Source organism: Pavona decussata, unplaced genomic scaffold, assembly GCF_977016875.1.
Source record: "Pavona decussata unplaced genomic scaffold, jaPavDecu1.1 SCAFFOLD_238, whole genome shotgun sequence".
NCBI lineage: Eukaryota > Metazoa > Cnidaria > Anthozoa > Scleractinia > Agariciidae > Pavona > Pavona decussata.
The window spans coordinates 1,199,945-1,221,397 of NW_028145643.1; the positions used below are offsets into that span (position 1 = coordinate 1,199,945).

The window sequence follows — 21,453 nt, forward strand, 5'->3', positions numbered from 1 at the left end:
GTGTGGCGAGGACCCCTCCACAGAAAATGTCAATAAACTTGAGATTTTCAAAACGGAAAATGATCTTATAGAGAAATACATTGCACAAGGAGTAATAGCATATTTAAGAGCGAAATGGTATGGGGAAGAGGACAGAAGTAACATGTATTTTCTGAATTAAGAGGGATATAAAGGGTAAAGGATCTTTAATCCGAAAGATTTTTACTAGCGGAGAATCGCTAACAACGTTTCTGTACCATGCTACTAGGGGACAAGTTTTAATCTTTTTAAAACAAATGTGATAACAATTCCTTACTAGAAAACGCAACACTACCAAAATTAACGGAATTAAATAAAGAGACTTTTGAAGTTAACTTAACCTATTTGCGAATGTTCTAACATCTTACACTCTTTTCGAATAAACAAAGCCCCAGGTGATGATGGTCTCTCAGTTGAGTTTTATTTAACATTCTGGCAAATAATTGGAAAACATTTATTTAACTGTTTTAACTACGCGCATGACCATGGTGAATCTGATCTAATTCCCAGAATTAAACTGTTATCATTCTTTTGTAAAAGAAAGGAAAAGATAAGGGGTAGATAAAAAAAATTGGCGGCCTATTTCTTTGATTAATGTGGACACTAAAATAGCTTTAAAAAAATGAAGGAAATTGGACTCCGGTGTGCGCGCCTCGGAGCCATGTTGGTGTAGTGGTTAGTCAATTGGACGTCAGAAGTCCTGTAGTTCAAGTGAGGCCTCTCTATATGCCCTCGATTTTTTTTTTTTTTTTTTTTTTTTTGAGACACAAATGACAAAATTCTCTTCACATTGTCTTTTTTCACCCAGGTATGTAAATGATCACCGGTGATAGGCTTGGTGCTGGCAAGTGGTCCTTCCCGTACTGCCTAGAGCGCTTGTCTCACCTTATGGTCCCTGTAGTATCCTTAGCGAAAAGGTAATTTAGAAAAGTTAACATCTTCATGAAAATTAAAATTTACGTGCCTACGAACGGACGCAAATTTAAGTAGCTTTTCGCACGTAAATAAAGTAAAAATCTATGTATGAACGCCTTGCGTTAACGTAAAAGGCTGAGCGCTTTTCAACGTTTTACGGTTACCTAGGCGGCTCACACGTCGTCTTTAAATTTGTTTACTGACGTGAAGGTGCATTTCCTCTGACGGGTAAAATTTTACGTCCGTACCGAGGTAAATTTTAGCGGCTTTACGTACGTTAAGATGGATTACCACTGCCGAGTAATTTTACGTGCGTTAACTGGCGTGGATTACGTGCTATTAAAAAAATGAACAGAGAGCTTGCATCTGCAGTTTGATTTGCGCACGTAAAAATTCAAGCCCGGTAAGCGCGTAAACTGATTAGACGACAGTGGAAATCTAGCAGAGGAGGTGCAAGTCGCTTGCGAAAAGATAAGACGTTGAACATCCTCCCAGATCTTTAAAAAACACAAACGAAAGACTTCAAAACTCAGGCATAGCAATGCAGAAGTATTAATGTGTTAAGCTTAGAATGATCACCTTGTATTAGTGATCCACAACCCCTACATTTCAGTTAGCTATGTTAGTAAGCCTCTCTCCCGTCTCTTCCTGAGACACCAAAATAAATAAGCCCCCTCCCCCCTCACACGGCGCTTTATAGAGCTTGTGTTTTCCTTCAACTTCATTGTGTACAAAAATGATTGTGTATAACGTTTTTTTTGTTGTTGTTGTTTTTTATTTCATTCCAATATTAGTAGTGCATATGTATTGTTGAACCATCATTGAGCTTGGCACTGAAAATTAGTCATCACACCCGCTTCTTTCCATCGAGATTTATTTATTAACCTTTAGTTACTGGACTCGGTGTCTACACAGATCCTATGCAATTGCTCAATGACGAGATGTGAACGATAGACTGGGTACTAGTTTCATAATTCCACCGAGCACTTTTGAGTGAGTTAAAATAGAGTATGCTTTGAAAGCTTTGCTGGTTTAGTAATTTCAAATTCTCCATAATCGTTTCCCAAATCTTTCCTGTTTTTCCAGTCATAACAATACAATTTGTTTTACAAGGAGTCTGATGTCTCGTTTCCGGGCGCCATGCATTCGATTTCCTTGTCAACGCATCTTGTCAAGAAAATGATTGAATTTGGTTCATGATTAGCAAAGTCACAAACAATGTAGTAAATTAATATAGTACGCCGAGTATTTTTATTTTTCTGATAAGCTATACCTACTGTGTCGTTACCTGTCAAAACGTTGACTCAAAATGTTCAATTATTCTTTTATATATACAAACGTTTGCAAAAGGCTTTGTTTTGTTTACACAGTTTCAAAGCAATTGAAATTAACTCTGTTTTAACGAAATTAAACTTTTTGTTATGAAAATTAGAGCGAAAATGCATAGTGACAAGAAAAATTGCTTGCACGTCCACAAAACATTTTTAACATCCTGATTCTTATAATTGAAAAGAAAAGAAGAGATGGATAATGAGCAAATTTTTTTGTTCAGTTGACTTGAAATCGCGGCCTTTTTACACCAAGTGAGTTATAATTAAAATATGTAAGCCTTTTCGAGCTTATTTGTTTAAAGTCTTGGCAATATCGCTAAAATAAAAAGCCCATCAAGCCTTACACCTTAAACACCAATAAGCAAGTTTCATTCACTGCAATTATTACAAATTACCTTTTGTTTTCACTGAGAATCACTTATTAAAAATGAAGAAAACAAAAGAGGGAGCCATTATTTGATAATTATGCAAGGCCGTCTAATTTCCTCTACATGCCAAGCCGGCATATGGGCATGAGTGAGTGAGTGAGTCTAATTTCCTCGCTATAAGAGAAGAGCAATTGAACGCAGGTGAACCAAATATTCGGTTAACAAGTGTAGTTAGATGGCAGAATTAACAGCAAGTGTTTTGTCTTGACCTGAGAACAGTGTGAATTCCTTCGTAAATACATAAAGAGCTTCCATCGCCGCAAAATGCCGAACTATACAATATTCTGCGAAAGCTTCAAGGAACAATACCAGATAATCGGCCGGAGTTCCGTGGAAATTTACATCGCAATTTTCGTGGTAAACATTGTTATGTCAACCAGCGCAATATTTGGAAACAGTTTAATAATCGATGCTCTTCGTAGATGCAGCTCCCTTCATTCGCCTTCTAAAGCGCTGCTACTTAGCTTAGCATTATCTGATCTTGGTGTTGGATGTATCGCGCAGCCTCTGTTCGTTGTTCACCGATTCACTGCCTTAACAAGAAACTACCGTATTTACTGCATCGCAGGCATTGGCTCCAACTTTGTTGGTAGTACTGTGGTGGTCGCTTCATTTCTTACCAACACGGCCATTGCCGTCGATCGTTTCCTCGCGCTGCGTCTGCGTTTTCGATACCGTGAGGTCGTTACGCTGAAACGTGTCATCGCCGTCTTAATTGCCAGTTGGTTTGCTTCGATGTTATGGTCAGCGCTTTGGTTCTGGGACAAGAAAGTGCAAGACATTTTGAGACTTGTTCTGTTTAGCATTTGTATGTTAACAACATCATCTTCGTACCTTACGATCTATAAACGTATCCGTCGAAGCCATTTTTGTGTCTCACAACCTGTAAGCAGTGCCATGGTGCCCCGGGTGTGCTCTTTTAACATGCTACGTTTTCGTCGATCTGTAACCAGCATGTGTTACATATATTGCCTTCTTTTAGCTTGTTATCTGCCTTACACCAGTCTGATAGTTTTCATTAACAGATTTCAATTGTCTCCTTTAACCGTCGCACTCAACAGCGCCTTCTGTTCTCTACTGTTTCTAAATTCTGCCTTTAATCCGTTCGTTCTTTGCCAACGCATACCAGAAATACGTGAGATAGTGCGATCGACATTGCTTCTTTAGCGCTTTCGTTACCAGAGGAAGAACTATTTTTTTAGGTGTCTGTCTATCATTACTCTTACTCGTCTTTTAGCTGCCTTAATGACGACAGCATCAAAAACGTCAAAACGTTTGGTGACCGAACGAACAACACTGTATGAAAGTTTGCATACTTTTTTTTTTTTTGTCGTTGCCAGCGCATACCAGAAATCCGTGAGATAGTGTGATCGACTTTGCTTCTTTAACGGTTTCGCTATCAGAGGAAGAACTATGTTTTTAATGAATTCTTTCTGTCATTATTATTCAGACAGAAGTGTCTTTTAGCTGTCTTAACGACGACAGCAACAACAACGTCAAAACGTTTGGTGAGCGAACGAACAACACTGTATAAAGTTTAATTACGCACTTTGTTTTTTTCGTTTTTTTTTTTTCTTGTCGTTGCCAGCGCATACCAGAAATCCGTGAAATACTCCGCGATCGACTTTGCTTCTTTAACAGTTTCGCTACCAGAGGCAGAACTATTTTTATGGCAGTCTGTCCGTCATTACTCTTTAGACAGAAGTGTCTTTTAGCTGCCTTAACGACGACAGCACCAACAACGTCAAAACGTTTGGTAAGTGAACGAACAACACTGTATGAAGGTTACAAACTTCTTTTTCGTCCTTTCAAGGGCACCCATGCAACGAGAACATTAAAGCAAAATGCCGCCCTACCCTCCTCAGCAGGTCGTTTTTATGACCTTTAAAAGTCATATTTATGTTAGTAAGCTACCACAGCTTAGTCTCTTTGGAGCTCTGGTTTAAAATTTAAAAGGTTTAGGGTCCGCATTTCCGTTTGACATGTTTTTAGCCTTCCGAAAAGGTGGCTAACCTTTAAATGGCATCATACCCGTCCGAAAATAACGGAGAAAAGGGAATTAGTTTGCAATTGTTAGGAAATTTTGACGTGCCTTTTGGCAATAAAGAAAGCTCTAGTTTTTTGTACGATTAAATTTGAATCTCTGAGGCAATTAAGCCCGAACAAATGATATTCAACAAAGAGTTGGTACCCCTGCCCTTTGCACAATTGCAACACGCAGTGACAAAATTCACGCGGGTTTTATGCAGAACCATGAGCACACGACGGAGAATTTTATGCCTGGGTTGGGCCAAAAACACACTGATTTACGCCCGCGAAGATCAACTCTTTTGTCATTGAATTGAACGAGTGAAACATGACATTTGTAAGTCGATGATCAGAAAATTCATCATTATGTGTATCAGTTTCAGTTAAAATTTATTCCAAAGAATTGATTTTAGAGTTTAAACTAAAGAATTGCTTTCCTAATTTGACCCCTAAAATTAATATTTCTGTCATTAGGATGGGCAAGATTTTAACTAAACGTGAACACCATTTGATTGCATAAAGACCAAGGATCAACAAAAATTAGCCATCCTGCCTCAGGTTCTGCAAAATCTATTTATTTTTGTAATTTACTTTGTTTTAAAAAATAGACAAATCTCATTTTTATTTTAATTTATATAAAATCAGTAAACCGAACGTAAGCGGGTTTCTTGATTCCATTCCAAAGAACAACAAACACTAGCCGTCCTGTCTCAAGTTCTTCAGAAAATGTTTATCTTTAATTTTAATTTGCTATTTTCGTTATTTCTGATACAATGAATAAATTCATTTTTATTTTAATTCACATATTAGTAAAAATTTCTATAGATTCTACTTTGCTTGTGCCTTGTTCAAGTAGTTTTATTTTGCTATTAATATTTTTGCAAGTTCTATTTTGATCATTACAGAATTCACATTACGCCTCGATAAGTCATAAAATTCAAAGAAAATTGAAATTTGTGTTTATTCAATTTCCGTAAAAATTGTACTTGAGTACGTAATGGATTTTTAGTGTTATGTTTTGTAAAGAACCTTTCGCCTAATAACATTAAGGTTTAATTAACAAAAAGAATATTAAAAGTTCTGTAAAAACAAAAGGGGTTTGGTAATTTTTTTTCCTATTTAGACAATGGAAACTGCACACACAACTTTGGATTTGTTCTTAATTAATCTTCTCGTCACTTTGCGTTCATTTGACCGTATTCCGGAATAAGAATAAGCGGAAAAGCTGCCATATTTCTCTTTTTAAGTAATTTGGGAGGACATTTCTGCAACCTTTCGGTGATTCACGATAATTTTCAAATTACGCTGTACTGGAGTACAGTGTAACTCTAAAAACCTCTTATAAGGAATTTCTTGCCATCATTGTATATATTCCTATTACGGAATAGGGTTAATCAAACGCACCCTTACATTCCCTGACATAGGTTTTAAACCTGTCAAGTCAAATTTTAAATCCATTAAAATTCTGTCAGCAATGTTCATGAGATAGGTGGTGGGTCCTCTACAAATAAACTCAGTGTTATGACCGGTTAGTTCCCTTAGTCTTTCAGCTCTAAGAAATGGCATGAGTGGATTAAATGTATCGTTGCCCTAGGGACTGATGACTAATGAACTGTGAAAGCTTCCAAGAAAATGCTCGGAAAAAACCTCATCATTTCGTAGTATGGACAGTCAAGAACACTCCGAAAACAAGGTTACTGAAACACACACACAAGACATGCAAAATGATTTGAATATATCTGCGAAATGAACAACATGGCCTTCGAAATTTATAAGGATCAAGTAGCTATTTTACAATAACTGTCCAAATTCTCGCGCGGTGATTGGCTCATAGCTATTGTATATAAGAGTACAGAAAGTGAACATTTATGACATCTTTTAATGGTCCATAAGAGTATAGACCATTGGAAACTGCCGTCGATTTGTTAAATCGTAAATGCGTGTGTATTGAGTGGCTGCAAATTAACATTATCATTGGTCCGAAAACGTTATATGGAGTGTTGTAAAGTCAATACTGCAATCCACACATCTAAACCACTTAGTGTATACAAAACATTCCACACCGTTTATTTCAAATGCAGGTGTTGGTCAAGTCTATTACACCAGAAAGCCTGTCATAAAAAGTGTAACAATATAATTTACTAACAAAATTAGCATCACTTACTTTTTCGAGAAACTAGGAAACTGGAATCTACAAATGCATCAAATTGAAAGAGCCAAAACTAGTTTAGAATTAACAACTGAAGAAAAATTGCTAATATTATTATGCTTTTACTTTCTGCAACAGCACGGTTCTGCGCATGTCCTTTCCTAATTCATAATACTACTATTTGTTGTGTTTCCAAACACAGCCTCCACTAAGTACCCAACTTGGCTTCATAAGCAATACTTTCACAGGAGACACAACTGCACTCCGTTATCACTACATATTTGAACACGTTTAACCCTCCACCCGCGCATTTCATTGGCACACTCGCAACGCTAAGATTCTTGGGTTTGCAACAGAAGCACTCGACATAGATTAATGGCGAGGTTACATTTGCGACAGCTCTTGAGTTGCAAAAACCCTGACACGACGTTTGGCGCACTGGCTGAGTACTGAAACAGCCAGCCTCATCAGTAATGTTTTTATCTTCTGTATGGACTCTGCAAAGCTCCACTTTAACACCGATTGTTGGCAAAACTGACTCTGTGGACACTTGTTTGGACACAACAGGCTTTACCGTCCTGGGCTCTGAAGTTGTCTGAAGGATTTGTGTGCTTATGGCTCCAGTTGTACTTTCATTTGTTATCGTTTTTCTTGTTTCTTCTGCGGCGATGGTTGTTGGTTTAGGTGTTATTATTTTCCTCATAGTTGACACAAAAGTTGTCGTCTGAACAGTTTTTATTGAATTTACTGCGGTCATGTTCTTCACAAGAGATGGTGCTGAAAAACACGAAAGAACATATTTAAAAAAAAAACAAATTAGAATCACATAATATTTCTTAGAATACCATGCTTAACAGTAGCCTTCCTCGCAGAAGCTCTTATGGTTTCGTCACGCAATCTTTACTCCCCAAGGATACGTCTCGTTGGGGAAGAAAGATTACGTGACGATCCAAAATAAAGTCTGCCAAGGAGGCCTGATCAAGTGGTTACGAGTAAAACAAGATGAAAACAAATTTTAAAGGAATCACGGGGGACATACTGCCCTCAGAACTCCTTCTTTAGTGGACCTTTCATCATTTTACAAAAAAGCGCCAGCAGTCACTCAATGAACCATTGACTCAGGTTCGACCTGAAGAGGGGTTGGGGGAGGGGAAGAGGATAAGGGGGGAGGGGTGGGGTCATAAGCGGTGAAACATACTTGGTATTTGGCGGCAAAAGCAGCATTTCCCAGGCTCGTCAACAAGCTTCTCGCCCTGAAATAAGAATGACATTAAAACCAGATCAATGCACTCGTATTCCAGCAGTATAAACTAGACTGTATGGTACTGCTGAAAAAGCCTTTGCATTTAAGATTATTACTTGAAGGCGATGTTGGGCTGCGGACTTCAACAGACTGAATTATCTGGAGTTAGAGAAATAGCATATCATACTTACCGGTAGACAGGACTTAATATTGCAAGCCTGTGTGCAGATAACAGAATCACCGAGGCACATACACAAACTGCAAGTGCCATTTTCGAACTTTTCACCAGTCTGCAACGTAAAAAAAGATTAATAATCTGAGTGCAGCTGTATCTTTGAAGTTTACTTCCGCCGCATACAAATCTCAGGGGAGGATCCAGACATTGTCCCATCACGGTTTCACCATTATATTCATTTTGCTTACAAGACTGGAATTTATCTAATATATTTTATTGCAAATTGCAAGGCGCATTCTTCTCTTGCGTTTGCTGATAAATACTTTACAAACCAGTTCACTCAGTTCGTCAATGCGTGAATGTCATCTCTGACTTGAGGTTTCAGGAGCAGGAATTTCTTTCATCTTCATGCAGATTTAAAACACCCAATATGACTGACACATTTAAATATCTGAAGACCACGAAGACAAGATGAACTCTTTCTGGATAAACACTGTATCTCAGATTAATTGTAGATGTTGCTGGCAAAGGGTATCTAGATCAACTGCCGGACCACATCATATTCTCGCAAGTTAGTTTGAAATAAAACATCTCACCTTGTAGAATGTATTGTTATGATAACACGGACACTCCAGCACAGGTGAAACCCATCTGCCTTTTAGTAAAACAACATTTGGCGGACACTGCCACCCAGGACTGCAGGTTTCTTTTGTGCAGGGTATTATTGCATCCTCTGCGAGGTCTGCGCATGTCTTTGGGCATGAACAGTTACTCCACACACACCCAGAGGGAACTAAAAGGACACAAGTTATTAACAGTTGGATAAAAATTAAGTAATAGATGAGAGGCCATCGCAGTTAAATAAACAACTTAAACAGCTGCGAAAAGAAGACTTGAAAAAATTTCCTCTGCGATGCCGGTGCAGTACTCTACCAACGGAGCTGTCAAGCCAACTGGGAACGGGTCATATTTTCAGTTTGGAATATACCCGTGGAAGTGAATTAAGAGAGCAGAGGCCTTTTAAGGAAGACTTACGACCAAGATGGCGAGCATGTTGTGGCGTTTCATTTAATGTGCGAATCTAATGGTTTGCTTCAGGTGAAATGTCTTTGACAATAAACTATTTTTGCACCTCAGATACTTGTAATGAACGATGAGACATTTTAACTATTCTTAGAAATTGTCTTTAATACCTATAGAATGGGGAAACTGTAGCAGAAAAAAGAATATCTGGAACTCGAACAGTGGATTATGAAACAAGAGAAAAGGATAACTTTCCGAGACCATGTATTTATTGACTTAAAAGTTTTTCTAACCTGTTGTGGGTGTTGGAAGAGTTTCTATGTTTGACGTTGTTATGGTTTCTTGTGTGGGGCTCAATGTTATACCTATTGTCGATCCACTTTTGAATGGCAATGTTGTTGCATTTTTTGATGTTGGAGTTCTTCCGGTGGTGAAACCTAAAGTTGACGGAGCTGTTGTTGATTCTTGTGAGGAAGTAAATGATGTTGATATACTCGATGTTGCCAGTAACCCATTTATTGAAGCTACCATTGTTCCAGTCAATGTCGTTGTAGAACCATTTCTGGCAGGCAATCTGGTTGTTGCCACGGCCTCCTCTGTAGATGTTCCTAACGTCGGGGTTGTCTCGTTTGATGTAGAAAGCATTGATGATAGAGCTGTTGATGATACTATTGATTCTTCTAAAGAAGACTTTTGAGCGGAAGCTATATTTGATGCTGTGGTGGACTCATTTGTTGCAAGAAGTGTTGATAGAGCTGTCAATGACACTGTGGAAACTTCCATTGAAGCCATGGATTGTGGCTTTGTTGTTTGAAATGCTGTTGTGGACCCATTTGTTACCTGCATTTCAGTTGATAGAGTTGTGAATTTCGTTGTCGGAGATGAGAGAAGTGTTAAATTTGACGCTGATACTGTTGTAGCAGTGGACCCATTTGTCGAGGGAGAAATGGATGGAGTTGTTGATAGTGTTGTAGATTCCTGTGTTGACGTATTGGGTGTTTGTCGACTTGTTCCATTTGATGCTCTTGTAGCCCCATTAGGAATAGCAGGTGATGCTTTTGCTTCCTGTGAAGAAGGTCTTGACGCTGTACCTGATGCTGATACTGTTGTAGCAGTGGACCCATTTGTCAAAGGTGAAGTCGATGGAGTTGTTGATGGTGTTGTAGATTCCTGTGTTGATGTATTGGATGTTTTTCGACTTGTTCCATTTGATGTTGTTGTAGATCCATTAGGAATAGCGGGTGTTGCTTTTGCTTCCTGAGTAGACGGTGTTGATGCTGTACCTGACACATTAAATGTTGTTCTTGATCCATTTGTGTAACGTAGTGGTACTGAAGTTGTGGCTGCTTCGGATTTCTGTATGGATGGTCCTGATGCTGGAACTGTTGCGTTTGTCAGACGCAGCGTTGATGGTTTTGGTGATAATCTTGTGCTCTTCTGTACGGGTCCTCTTGATGTTGGACTTTGTATATTTATAATTGTTGGTGTGAACTTACTTCTGGAAAGCAGTGATGGTTGAGTTGTGGATATTTTTGTTGGTTCCTGTGTTGGTATTCTTACAGTTGTACTTGTACCTGGACTTGTTTTGGACTCTTTTGTCGATGCAGGCGCTTGTGTGGATGTTCTTTGTGTTGTACTTGTTACATTTAATGCTGATGTAGTTGATTCCTGTATCAAAGCCTTTGTTGTTGGGCTTGTTTCATTTGAAGTTGTTGTTGACTTTTTTGTGAAGGACAATGTTGCTGAAGTTGCCTTTACAGTTGTTATGCTTTGTTCTATTGTTGGTAGCTTTATTTGAGGTTTGTTTGCTGGTGTCGTCTCGCTGGATGATCCTGTTGGATATATTTGCATGGCTGTGAAAAGAAGGTAACGATTTTATAAGCTTTAGTAGAAATAAATTCAAATTTCTATTCTTTTAAGTCAAAGATACACACGGGCCTTAAGGGGCCCACAAGGAGAGGCCCATGCACCGTCAAGAAGCAACGACTGTGGAAGAATTATCACTCCCCCTAAGTGGGATGCATTGGCTGGGTCACCCAAGCACGTGGTAAATTGTCCTCAAATGTTGTTCGGTACCCATTTATTCACCTTGGTAAAGAGAGACAATGTGGACTAACCTCAGCCTCCTCATAGTTGTCTAAGCTAGGAAACACCACGAGACGCCGTAGAGAGCAGCCACTAAATTGTAGAGTGCTGCTCTACAAAACAAGGCCATCTTAATAGTAACAAAATCTTGCGTTTTGGCCGAAATATTTTTCAAGCGTAAACTGATTTTCTATATGTTCAATCTATTAAGTTTATCATGATCACAAATTACTAAATCCACTTGTAAACTCACTGTTCAGTAACTGACAGCTACAGCATTCACTCGGGTTTTCTGGAACCACAAGCTTGAAGCCCTGAAGCAAGGCAAGAGAGGAAGTAAAAAAAAATGTTGCGTCAGAAAAGCTAACGCGAGGCCCAATTTCGTTTGGTAAATTTTATTTTGCGATATACATCCTCTAGCATAGTTTGGCTAAATCAGTACAAGCCATACACAGCATATTTCCACAGATGTAGGAGTGCTCACAAAAATATATTACGAACAATCGGAACTTTCTCTCACAGAAAGTCAAGGGAGATGTATAATAACAGAGATCGCGAAGAAAATAATTAACAATTATTGGATGAGGTTGAGCAAAATATCGTGATTTGTTAGGGGCGAGCAGATCGAATGAGGCAAACAATTGATCTGCGAGACACTGACAAATCCCGACATTTTGCGATAACCGAGTTCAATAATTGTTTCATCATTCGATCGCCGAGTTTGCTTTTCAACTTAAGATGTCAAATCACTCTCTCACAGCTCAGGGAAGCGAGCTGCCATTTTCACACAAGAACGTGGTTGTCAATTACGCATGAGCAGAATATTATTTGCAGCAAAACACAGTTGGACAGTATTGTGCATGAGCAGACTATTACTTGCAGTTATTTTCAGGTCACGTGGTTTGCTCTCGGCCAATGACAAGGAAGAAAAAAAATACTTCGAATGATAAATAACCTTGCCCGCGCGGACTGTGATTTTCGCTAGCAATTTCGTGTCATTTTCAAATCGTTCGACAACCTCAGAGAGAAAAAGGAAAGCACTGGTAATCTTCGTTTAAGAAGCATAGTAAGTCTACCAAAACAATCAAGTAACCAAGTTCATTTAAAGAATTTACCGTTGAGCAGATCTGCGAACACGAGCGCCGGCAAAAGACTTCTGATTGGTCAAGAGTGTTTGGCTTTCGCTGACATGAACACACGTGACATAAGCCGTCTTGAAGACTTGTTCCAACCTAGGCAAAACGGGGAACGTCAATAGGGTCTATTAGAGTGATTTGCAAAGTTGGGTGGAACGGAAAAAGAAGGGTTAAAGCCTGGACAAACTAATTGTATGCTTAAGTACAAATGTAAAATGCAGCATATTTTCACCGTTTGGATGAAATTCAAACATAACTAAAGTAGAACGTAAAAGGAAAACAGCAATCAATTTTCCCCACAACGTGTAAATGCATTCTTAAAAGAAATTTTTTTTAATACGCTTTTCATTTGCAATTGTTGAAATCCGCGGCTGTTTTCAAAGTTGTGCGGCTGATGCTCATGAATTTCTCTTGTGTCGAATTTCGTAAATTGCTTGCATTTGGGACTCAGAGTATTGCGGGGGAAGGCGGAGGAAGCTTAAACATTTGAGAAAGGAAAACATCTTGCCGCTTCAGACTTTGACTTATTTGAGTTAAAAGATGAGGGGAGGCTGTCATTTTATTTTACCTGGAATTTTTGCCCTTTATATTCACACCGCTTTACACACGGTGGAGGCATGGGAACCACACATCGGTTTGCACGCTTGATTGTTCCGTTGCTGCACGTGCAGTGTAAACACGGTCCATTAAACGGACAGACGATGCTCCCACCGCAGTTCATGAAACACGTGCACTCATCGGGACACACTGAAAGACAAAACGCAGTTTGAGCTAGAGGTTATATCAAAAAGTCCAGCTTTTGTTCAAGTTGAAACGTAAACTTGACTCGAATCTTAAATCAATTTAGATGATCTTCGCACAGTAACGGATTTTGTACTTCCATTATTGCGCATCATTACGACTTATTATATGGTCGCCTTATTTTCGCTGGTGAGTGCGAAGGGAACGTACATCTTTATATATCGGTAACCGTGTTTGTCGATGTTTTGTTCTGTTTAGCACGTAAGCTCACTATTTATCACATGTCATGGATTATCTCTCCTGTCAATGAACAGTGAATTGTTGTACTGTATGGTATGAAAGCGAAGCGTTCCTCTTCGTCAAACGCAATAACTACTCACCTTCTGATGGACTTGGTGGCGTTGACGTACTTATTGGTGTTGGTGTTGATGGAGGATTTGTCATAAGCTGACTAGGAAGTGACGTGTGAACCAAAGATGGTTGGCTCACTGATGTGGGTGACGTCATTTGCGTACTTCCTCTTTCCGAGGATGACGTCATTTTCGTCCTTGGTTGTGCAGTCGTTGGGTTTGTTGGGTAAACTTGGCCAGTCGATCCATTTTTTGTTGAGGTCATGTTCGCCGGTTTCTCAGTTGCTGTGAAGGCATTAGTGATAGTTTGTAGTGCTGGTGTACTGAGTAATGTTGGACATTTGTCCTCGTCATCGCCTTGAGGGCAATCCAGATGTCCATCACAAAGAGATCTGGGGATTCAGCAAATCATTAATGCCCATTCTATTCAATTTCTTTGTGATGGTATTCTAGGTAACGATCAGGCCATTACTTTTTATCAGTGCAAGGTTTTCCATTCTCGCGCTAATTTTTTGTTGGGAAGAAATAGCTCTCTTAAAGACTTCAAAACTGTTTGAAAAAATTTAGTAATTGTAAATTACCTTCTTCCATCTGTATTTCCGCTACATGTTATATTTTGACAACTTCTAGAAAAACATTCTTTTTGGAATCAAATCCGCAAACAAAATGCTAAGATTCTGTAATCATTCGTTCAGCTTTTCATCACTTACTTGAAAGAGATACACTTGCTGTTGTTGTTGCATCGGAATTCCTTACAGATGCCATTCCCACAATGCACCTCATCTGAACCATCACCGCAGTCGTCATCACCATCGCACTGCAGGCTCAGGTTAATGCACTTTCCATTCTGACATCTGCATATGATCAAACAAGCAAGCCCATACGTCAACGTTATGCGATTTTCGCTCAGTCTTGTACATATTCAGGATATTCCAAAATCAGAATACCTCGAAAAATTAACAATATTCTTCCTCTCTGAAACAGTAATAAGGATTCGATTCTTTTACTTTGGCCATTTGGATATTTTTTGCTACCGGTTAACAGATATTACATAAATTTTCAGTGTACTCTCAAAAAAAAGCCCTCTAAGTTACAAGGTCCATCGCATCAAAAATGTAAACAAAAAATGAAAGTAAATATTTTAAAAGTGAACACGAACATTGTCGTTTATAACCAGGACCTTTCTCTTATTTGTACTCATAAATCCATTTTAAGCAGTAAAATATTTTTTCATTGAATGTGTTGTGACACTTTTCATTTTAACTGCCACGTTAACAAACCTAAACTCTGTACATATCGCTGGAGTTTTTAGAGTAGTTGATGGTAAGGTAGTAGAAACTCCTACTGCGCAACCGTAAAACTCCACTCGTAGGCATACACCTATGTACCACTTCTCTGCATGCACTCGGATATACTGAGCGAATATCGGCTGGGGAAACTTGTTTGTAACAATGGTGGACTGGTTAGTGTTGCCTTGAAATATCTGCGAAAAAATAAAAAGCAGAGAAGAGTTCTAATCACGCAGTGCATTGGTAAAGGCATTAACTGAGAAAGCTAAGACTATGATCTAAGTACGTGGTCCGATTCTATTCCACTTTCCTGGGCGTTCCAGTTTTCGTATCATGGAGCAACTACCAAGGAGTCTTACAAAGACCAAAATAGAAAAAAGACCTTCTTAGATTACGCTAGGCCTTAACCTTTCAGAGATTGTCTTTCATGAGCTCCAGATGGCCGTACCTGTACCACGTACCTTATCCAACTTTGTCCAGGTAACCCCATTCATGCTGTATGACAACCGAAACAGCATCACCCATTTGTGCAGAACCGGATGTCCCTGTGTGGACACTTGGGTTACTTTGCGAAGAGAGCCGAGATTGACTTGCAGATATGGTGCCTTATCAGAGGGCCCAGAACACCAGGCTCCACTTCCTCGTCCCACTACGTGTGTGTTGTTCAGTCTACCCTCCCCTGGACGGTAGTACACATCGATGGAAGACGATGCTCCAAAGAAGTTATCAGGGATTTTGTTACTTGATAAACCTACCGACAAGAGGGATGAAAAAATAACAACTACAAACTACAACCACAAAAAATAACAACTACTGAATTCTTTTCAATTCGGTTATCACATAGATATGTTACCTTGTTGGACAATTATACAGATATCTAGCATTGCAAAATATAGCCCTGCACGTGCTTTATTCCATGGTGTTGCATGTAAATAGAAGATGAGGCCGGCGCTGTTACACTAGCCAGTACTGTCACGACAAAAGCTGCACGAATCGTTGCCTACCGTTACACGCCCTGAAACGAACATGTCTTGCAATTTTTTTTGTTGCCGCTATTGTTGCGAGGAGTAGAAGTCGGTTCTACATCGTGCAACGGTGACTTCAGCAAAAACGTACGTTGCCAGGCATATTCATTTTAGGGCATATACTAAGCAACGATCGGTATACTGTCAACCTATGTCATAACAGGCCGTTACACAGTGATACAGTATATATATTTTATACAAGGTCTTGTATATCACTCCTTTGCTCAACACATCGAACGCTTGTCAAATTTCATCAAACTAAACCAGCTAGCAGTTTTCATTTGCCCAATTACCTAATTTAAGCACCAGAGTTTCTTAAACAATTAACATTTTGTTACCAATGTGTTAACTTACCCAAAGGTTCAAAACATGTCGCAACATTTGTGCAATTCCTCTCATCTCCGCCATCTGGGCAGTCTTCCTGGCCGTCACATAACCAATTTTTGCTTATACAGCTACCATCCTCGCATCTAAAACTAGATTTCGGACAGGTAGTAACATTCTTCCTAACACAAGTGTGACAGCATTCCTCAGGAAGCTTCAATGCAACAAAATGGTCTGAAGGACAGTGTTTCAGAGGTGGACAGCGTATAGCTCTGCAAAGAACTCTGTTATTCCAACACCAACATCGCTCGCACGTATTGTTCCAGGTGGAGCCTGGGTCATAATACTTCCCATTAAAAAGACAGATACAATCCGCTGGTCTTACACATCGCGTACCATTGAAAATTGTCCCATCCGGGCACTTACATCCGGGATAACAACTTTGTGTAGGAGACGTAGTGCACGTGTTATTCATGTACTGACAGGTTTCTTCGCAACTAGGCTTACATGGAGTGTAAATCGTGTTTTCAGGACAGGAAGGAGGCGTTGGAAAGATAACTGTTTTTGTCGTCGTTTTTAGCAGAGAATTGGTTGCTATTGTCACTAGTGTTTTAGAAGCTGATGTCGTTGTTTCTAAAGATCTTGAAGTCGCTGTTGTTATTTCTGGTGCTGTTAAAATTCCTGTCGTTTTCATTAGTAATTTTAGAGCTTTTGTTACTGTTGCTGTTTTTGTTTCTGATGATTCTGAAGTTGCTGTCTGTATTTCTAATGATTTTGAAGCTGTAGTCGTTGGTGGTGGAGATTTTGAAGTTGCAGGCGTTATTTTGGAAAATTTAGAAGTTGCTTTCATTGTTTCTGGTAATTTTGTGATTGACACCGTCGACGCTGCAGATTCTGAAGTTGCTGGTGTTATCTCAGGCGATTTGGAAGGTGCTGTCATTGTTGCTGGTAATTTTGTGATAGTCACCGTCGACACTGGAGATTCTGAAGTTGCAGGCGTTATTTTGGGTGATTTGGATGGTCTTGGCGTTGTTTCGGGTGATTTGGAAGGTGCTGTCATTGTTTCTGGTAATTTTAAGATTGTCATCGTCAACGCTGCAGATGTCGAAGTTGCTGGCGTTATTTTGGGTGATTTGGAAGGTGTTGTCATTGTTTCTGGTAATTTTGTGACTGTCACCGTCGACCCTGCAGATTCTGAAGTTGCTGGCGTTATCTCGGGGGATTTGGAAGGTGGTGGTGTTATTTTGGGTGATTTGGCGGGTGCTGTCATTGTTTCTGGTAATTTTAAGATTGTCATCGTCGACGCTGCAGATGCCGAAGTTGCTGGCGTTATCTCGGGTGATTTGGAAGGTGCTGGTGTTATTTCGGGTGGTTTGGAAGATGCTGTCAGTGTTTCTGGTAATTTTGTGATTGTTATCGTCGACGCTGGAGATTCTGAAGTTGCTGGGGTTGTTTCAGATGATTTAGCATTGATAGTTGCGGTTGATTCTGGAGCTTCCAAACTAGTTGTTTTTTCTGGTGATTGAGTTGCTGTTGGTTTTAGTGCTTTTGTTGTTGTTGTTGAGGATGATATGATTGTTATGCGTGTTGTTTCTGATGGCTTATTCGTTATCGTTGTTGCTTCTGACAACTTGAAAATTGCTTTAGTTCTCATAGTTGTAAAGGCTGTTGTCCTTGTTACCTTAATCGCTGTTGTTATTGTTGACTTTGAAGTTGTCCCTGGTGATGAAGTTATTGTCGTTGTTGCTGTCGTTGCCTGCGGTGATGTTTTTCCTGCTTTAGGCTTTGTTGTTCCTTTCCACATTTGTAAAATTGTTTGTGATGTTTTGGTTGTTGTACTGGTTACCGCTGATTTCATAATTTTCATAATTGGTGTTTCCCAGGAATTCAAAATTACTATTGTTGTTGCCTGCAATGATGAAGTTGTTGTTCCTGACACTGGAAAAGGTGTTGCCGCTGTTGCTGCCCTCGGTACTTCAACTGTCACTTCTGTCCTTGGTTTTGTTGATGACAATCCCGGTGATGTTGTTCCCGCTTTGGAGGCTGTTGTTTCGTTTGTTTTCTCTGGGAATCTAGAATTTGACATTGTTATTGATTTAGTTGTTCCTGGTGACTTTGAAGTTACCAGTGATGAAGAAGTTGTAGATTTTGTTGTTGTTCCTAGTGTAACTGTTGTTGTTGCTTTTGTTGTCTGTAGTGATGGGATTGTTTTTGATTTTGTCAATACTGGGGATTCTCTTTCTTCCTCAGTTATTGTTGGTGTGTTTGTGGCTTGTGGTGACACGTAAATTCTTGATGCTTTCAAAGTTGCCGCAGTTGTTGTTTTTCCCAATAATATTGAAGTTGTTGTTGCGGTTGTCTTTGTTAATCCTGGCGATTTGAAAATTGATAATGCTGTGGTTGTTTCCGGTGATGATGGTGTAAAACTTGTTGATTTTGTTTCTTTGTGTGAAACTGTTCTTGTGGTTTTTCCTGGTGATTTTGAATACGTAGTTAGTGTTTCTGATTTGGAACTCTTTTGTATTATTTCCGATGATTTAACAGTGGTTGCTCTTCTTCCTGGTAACTTGCTGGTTGTTGTTATTCCTTGTAGTGTCTTTGTTATTGACGGTGATTCTACTGTTATAATAGTTGTTTGTGACATTCTTGTTGTTGTTGCTGTTGATTCGGCTACAGTAACGATTGTTTCCGGTATTCTTGAAGTCGCTTTTTCTTCTAACAATTTTGCTGTTGACGGTGGTTTTACCTTTGTTGATGATTTTCCCAATGATACTGATGTAAGTTTAGATACTGTTTCTGGTGATTTGGCGGTAGTAGCTGTTGTACTTGATAAGTTGGAAGTTTCTGATGTCCTTGATGTCATGGTTGTTGGGGGTGGTGGTTGTGTAGTTCTTATTGCTGATGTTTCGACTGCTTTGGTAGCAATTGCTGTTTCTAGCGATGCCGTGGAAACTGTACCTGCAAGTTACATTAATCAGAAGTGCTTAGTAATCTGCACTAATATTTGGTGAAGCGTCTTGTTATTACACCGACCAAGGTAGCTCAGTTGGGAGGGCGCCGGACTACCATGCGCGAGGTCTTCAAAATAACTGAGAGGAGAAAGTTCTGCCTTTGTAATGACATCTGGAACACTCTTCCTCGTAACTTACGTCATGATCTGTCTCTCACTAGTTTTAAACTGAGAGTCAAGAAACATCTAAATCACCTTAGTTAATTTCTCACCTTCATGAACTCTTTGAATAACTTTTGCTTTCATTTCTATATTTGATTATTTATTCTTATTATTTTATACAGATCTCCATTTAAACCAGCTACGCTGAATTGGAATTTCTGTTTAAATAATGTTTATAAATAAATACTTAAATAAATCTGCAAACGGTTAAACTTCCTAGTCTTCTCAGATAAGGACGATCAACCGTAGGTCCCGTCTCACAACACTTGTTCTTTCTGCGGGATTTTAAAGAACCTACATTTTGTTCGACAAAAGTAGGGGACGTAGTCCCCGGTGTGGCGATCTATCTCTATCTCTGATTTTATCCATCTTTCACATTCATGCGTGGGTTGGGTAGGTGGGTGAGTTAAAAAAAATGGACTGATAACGGCTGCCAGTGACGCCTTTACATGCTGACGCCCGATCGCACTCCACAGAAGAATTGTAAATCGCCATGAGACTATGTAAATAAATGTATATAGACCATTATCATTCACTCTATTTAGGCAAAGAGGAATCGTACCTTGCGTCGTGCATGTTGGTCCTGTACAATAAAGACAACCAGACTCACACGAACTGGAAAACAATGAGCAATTGATTTGATTAATAAATGATAAGCCATCAAGAGTCGTGATCAAACGTTAAAAACTTGTATTACCACGATGTTTCCCTTTGTACGCAAGGTTGGCATTAAGAGAAATGGTTCATGCCTTGTTCACAACATCCCTCCAAGGACCCGGATGCAAGAAAAGTTGGTAGTTTAGATAAAATTAAAAAAAAGCCTTTGTATGCTAGTTTTGAACTGAGTAAATGAATCACAGGATTTTAAGCTTGGCAGCAAGGAATTCCACGAACACGGCTTGAATGGAAATGAAATAGAAACTTTATGTTCATGTTTGTAGGATTCTTATGTTGCAAAATTAAAAATACCGATAAAAAATAAATACGGGTGCACCCTGTTAGTCATCGTGGTGGTGTAAAGCTGGTACTCACAATGTACGTGCAACTGGTTTGCAGAAAACATGTTAGGCGATCAATTATTACAAGAAACTAGCTGTAAACGAAACAAACCGACCACTTTATTAAAACAATCTGATCAGCCGCTCTAGGTTTCATTTCTCACCATCTTTGACAATTCTTCACGATGATTGATCCAGGCTGGTATTCTACACCTTCCACGTGACAAGGGCAGTCGCGTGGCGAAATGCATTGTCCGTTGCTGAGTACTGTACCATTTGGGCATGCGCAGCCCTCAAGTCGCACAGGACAATAACCTGGAGTGACGTCACAAAGACTTTCGCAGGTTTGAGGGCAACCTGTGTCACAGGCCGTGTACTCAGAACAGCTGCCTTCCCCGTGTGGACACTGAATTGCTATTTTAGAAGGAAGGAGAAAATCAACGTAAATGAAATGTAGTTATATTGTAAAGTTGATGTCCTCAACTGAGCTGTTTTCTAAAAGCTGACAAATCACAACAAACGAAAATAACAAAACTAGCCAATCACAAGTCAAAACAAAAACATGCAACCAGCGGTAAAAACTGCGTGCGTACATGAATGGCTTTGGTAGCAGTGCAGTAAATTTGTTTATTCTTTGCACGTAGACGTCGCTTTGAATACGTTAGTTTTTTTTACAGTGTCATGGTAATCTTAAATCATGAAGCCCTTTGGTTTCCTTTCAGCCTCGACGCCACATTTATGCATTTCCATAACAACCTTCTTTTTCGTCTTCTTAATGAACGTATTAAAAAATATTTTAAAAAATATATAACAAAACTGGTTTGTTTTTTCTTTGTTAAAGTGTGTTCCTGGAGCATGTTTTAACATGTTACAACACATTACAAAGCTCATAATCATGAATAATATCTCTTTCAAGTATGGAAACGTAACAACTCCAATGTAATCACTTCATTGGCATGTTCCCCTTAGTTAAAGAAAACGAAATATCTTAATTTCCGATCAGGTATTGTTGTTTATTACAAT

At 39.2% G+C, this 21,453-nt stretch overlaps 1 protein-coding gene across 1 annotated transcript in view; it reads right to left on the reverse strand.

The window, feature by feature from the left end:
* Positions 1 to 6,750: 6,750 nt before the first annotated feature.
* LOC146457662 (uncharacterized) overlaps positions 6,751 to 21,453 on the reverse strand; it is a 49,092-nt gene continuing 34,389 nt past the window's right edge. Inside the window, exons 25-39 of the mRNA XM_085091646.1 lie at positions 20,595 to 20,844; positions 19,995 to 20,047; positions 16,291 to 19,218; positions 15,373 to 15,662; positions 14,903 to 15,105; positions 14,333 to 14,476; positions 13,653 to 14,014; positions 13,100 to 13,278; positions 12,511 to 12,627; positions 11,649 to 11,709; positions 9,604 to 11,163; positions 8,884 to 9,080; positions 8,304 to 8,402; positions 8,068 to 8,122; positions 6,751 to 7,646 (exon numbers count right to left, since the gene is read on the reverse strand). Of these exons, the coding sequence (XP_084947772.1) occupies positions 7,078 to 7,646; positions 8,068 to 8,122; positions 8,304 to 8,402; positions 8,884 to 9,080; positions 9,604 to 11,163; positions 11,649 to 11,709; positions 12,511 to 12,627; positions 13,100 to 13,278; positions 13,653 to 14,014; positions 14,333 to 14,476; positions 14,903 to 15,105; positions 15,373 to 15,662; positions 16,291 to 19,218; positions 19,995 to 20,047; positions 20,595 to 20,844 (7,067 nt within the window). The 3' untranslated portion in view covers positions 6,751 to 7,077. The remainder of the gene's footprint in view (positions 7,647 to 8,067; positions 8,123 to 8,303; positions 8,403 to 8,883; positions 9,081 to 9,603; positions 11,164 to 11,648; positions 11,710 to 12,510; positions 12,628 to 13,099; positions 13,279 to 13,652; positions 14,015 to 14,332; positions 14,477 to 14,902; positions 15,106 to 15,372; positions 15,663 to 16,290; positions 19,219 to 19,994; positions 20,048 to 20,594; positions 20,845 to 21,453) is intronic.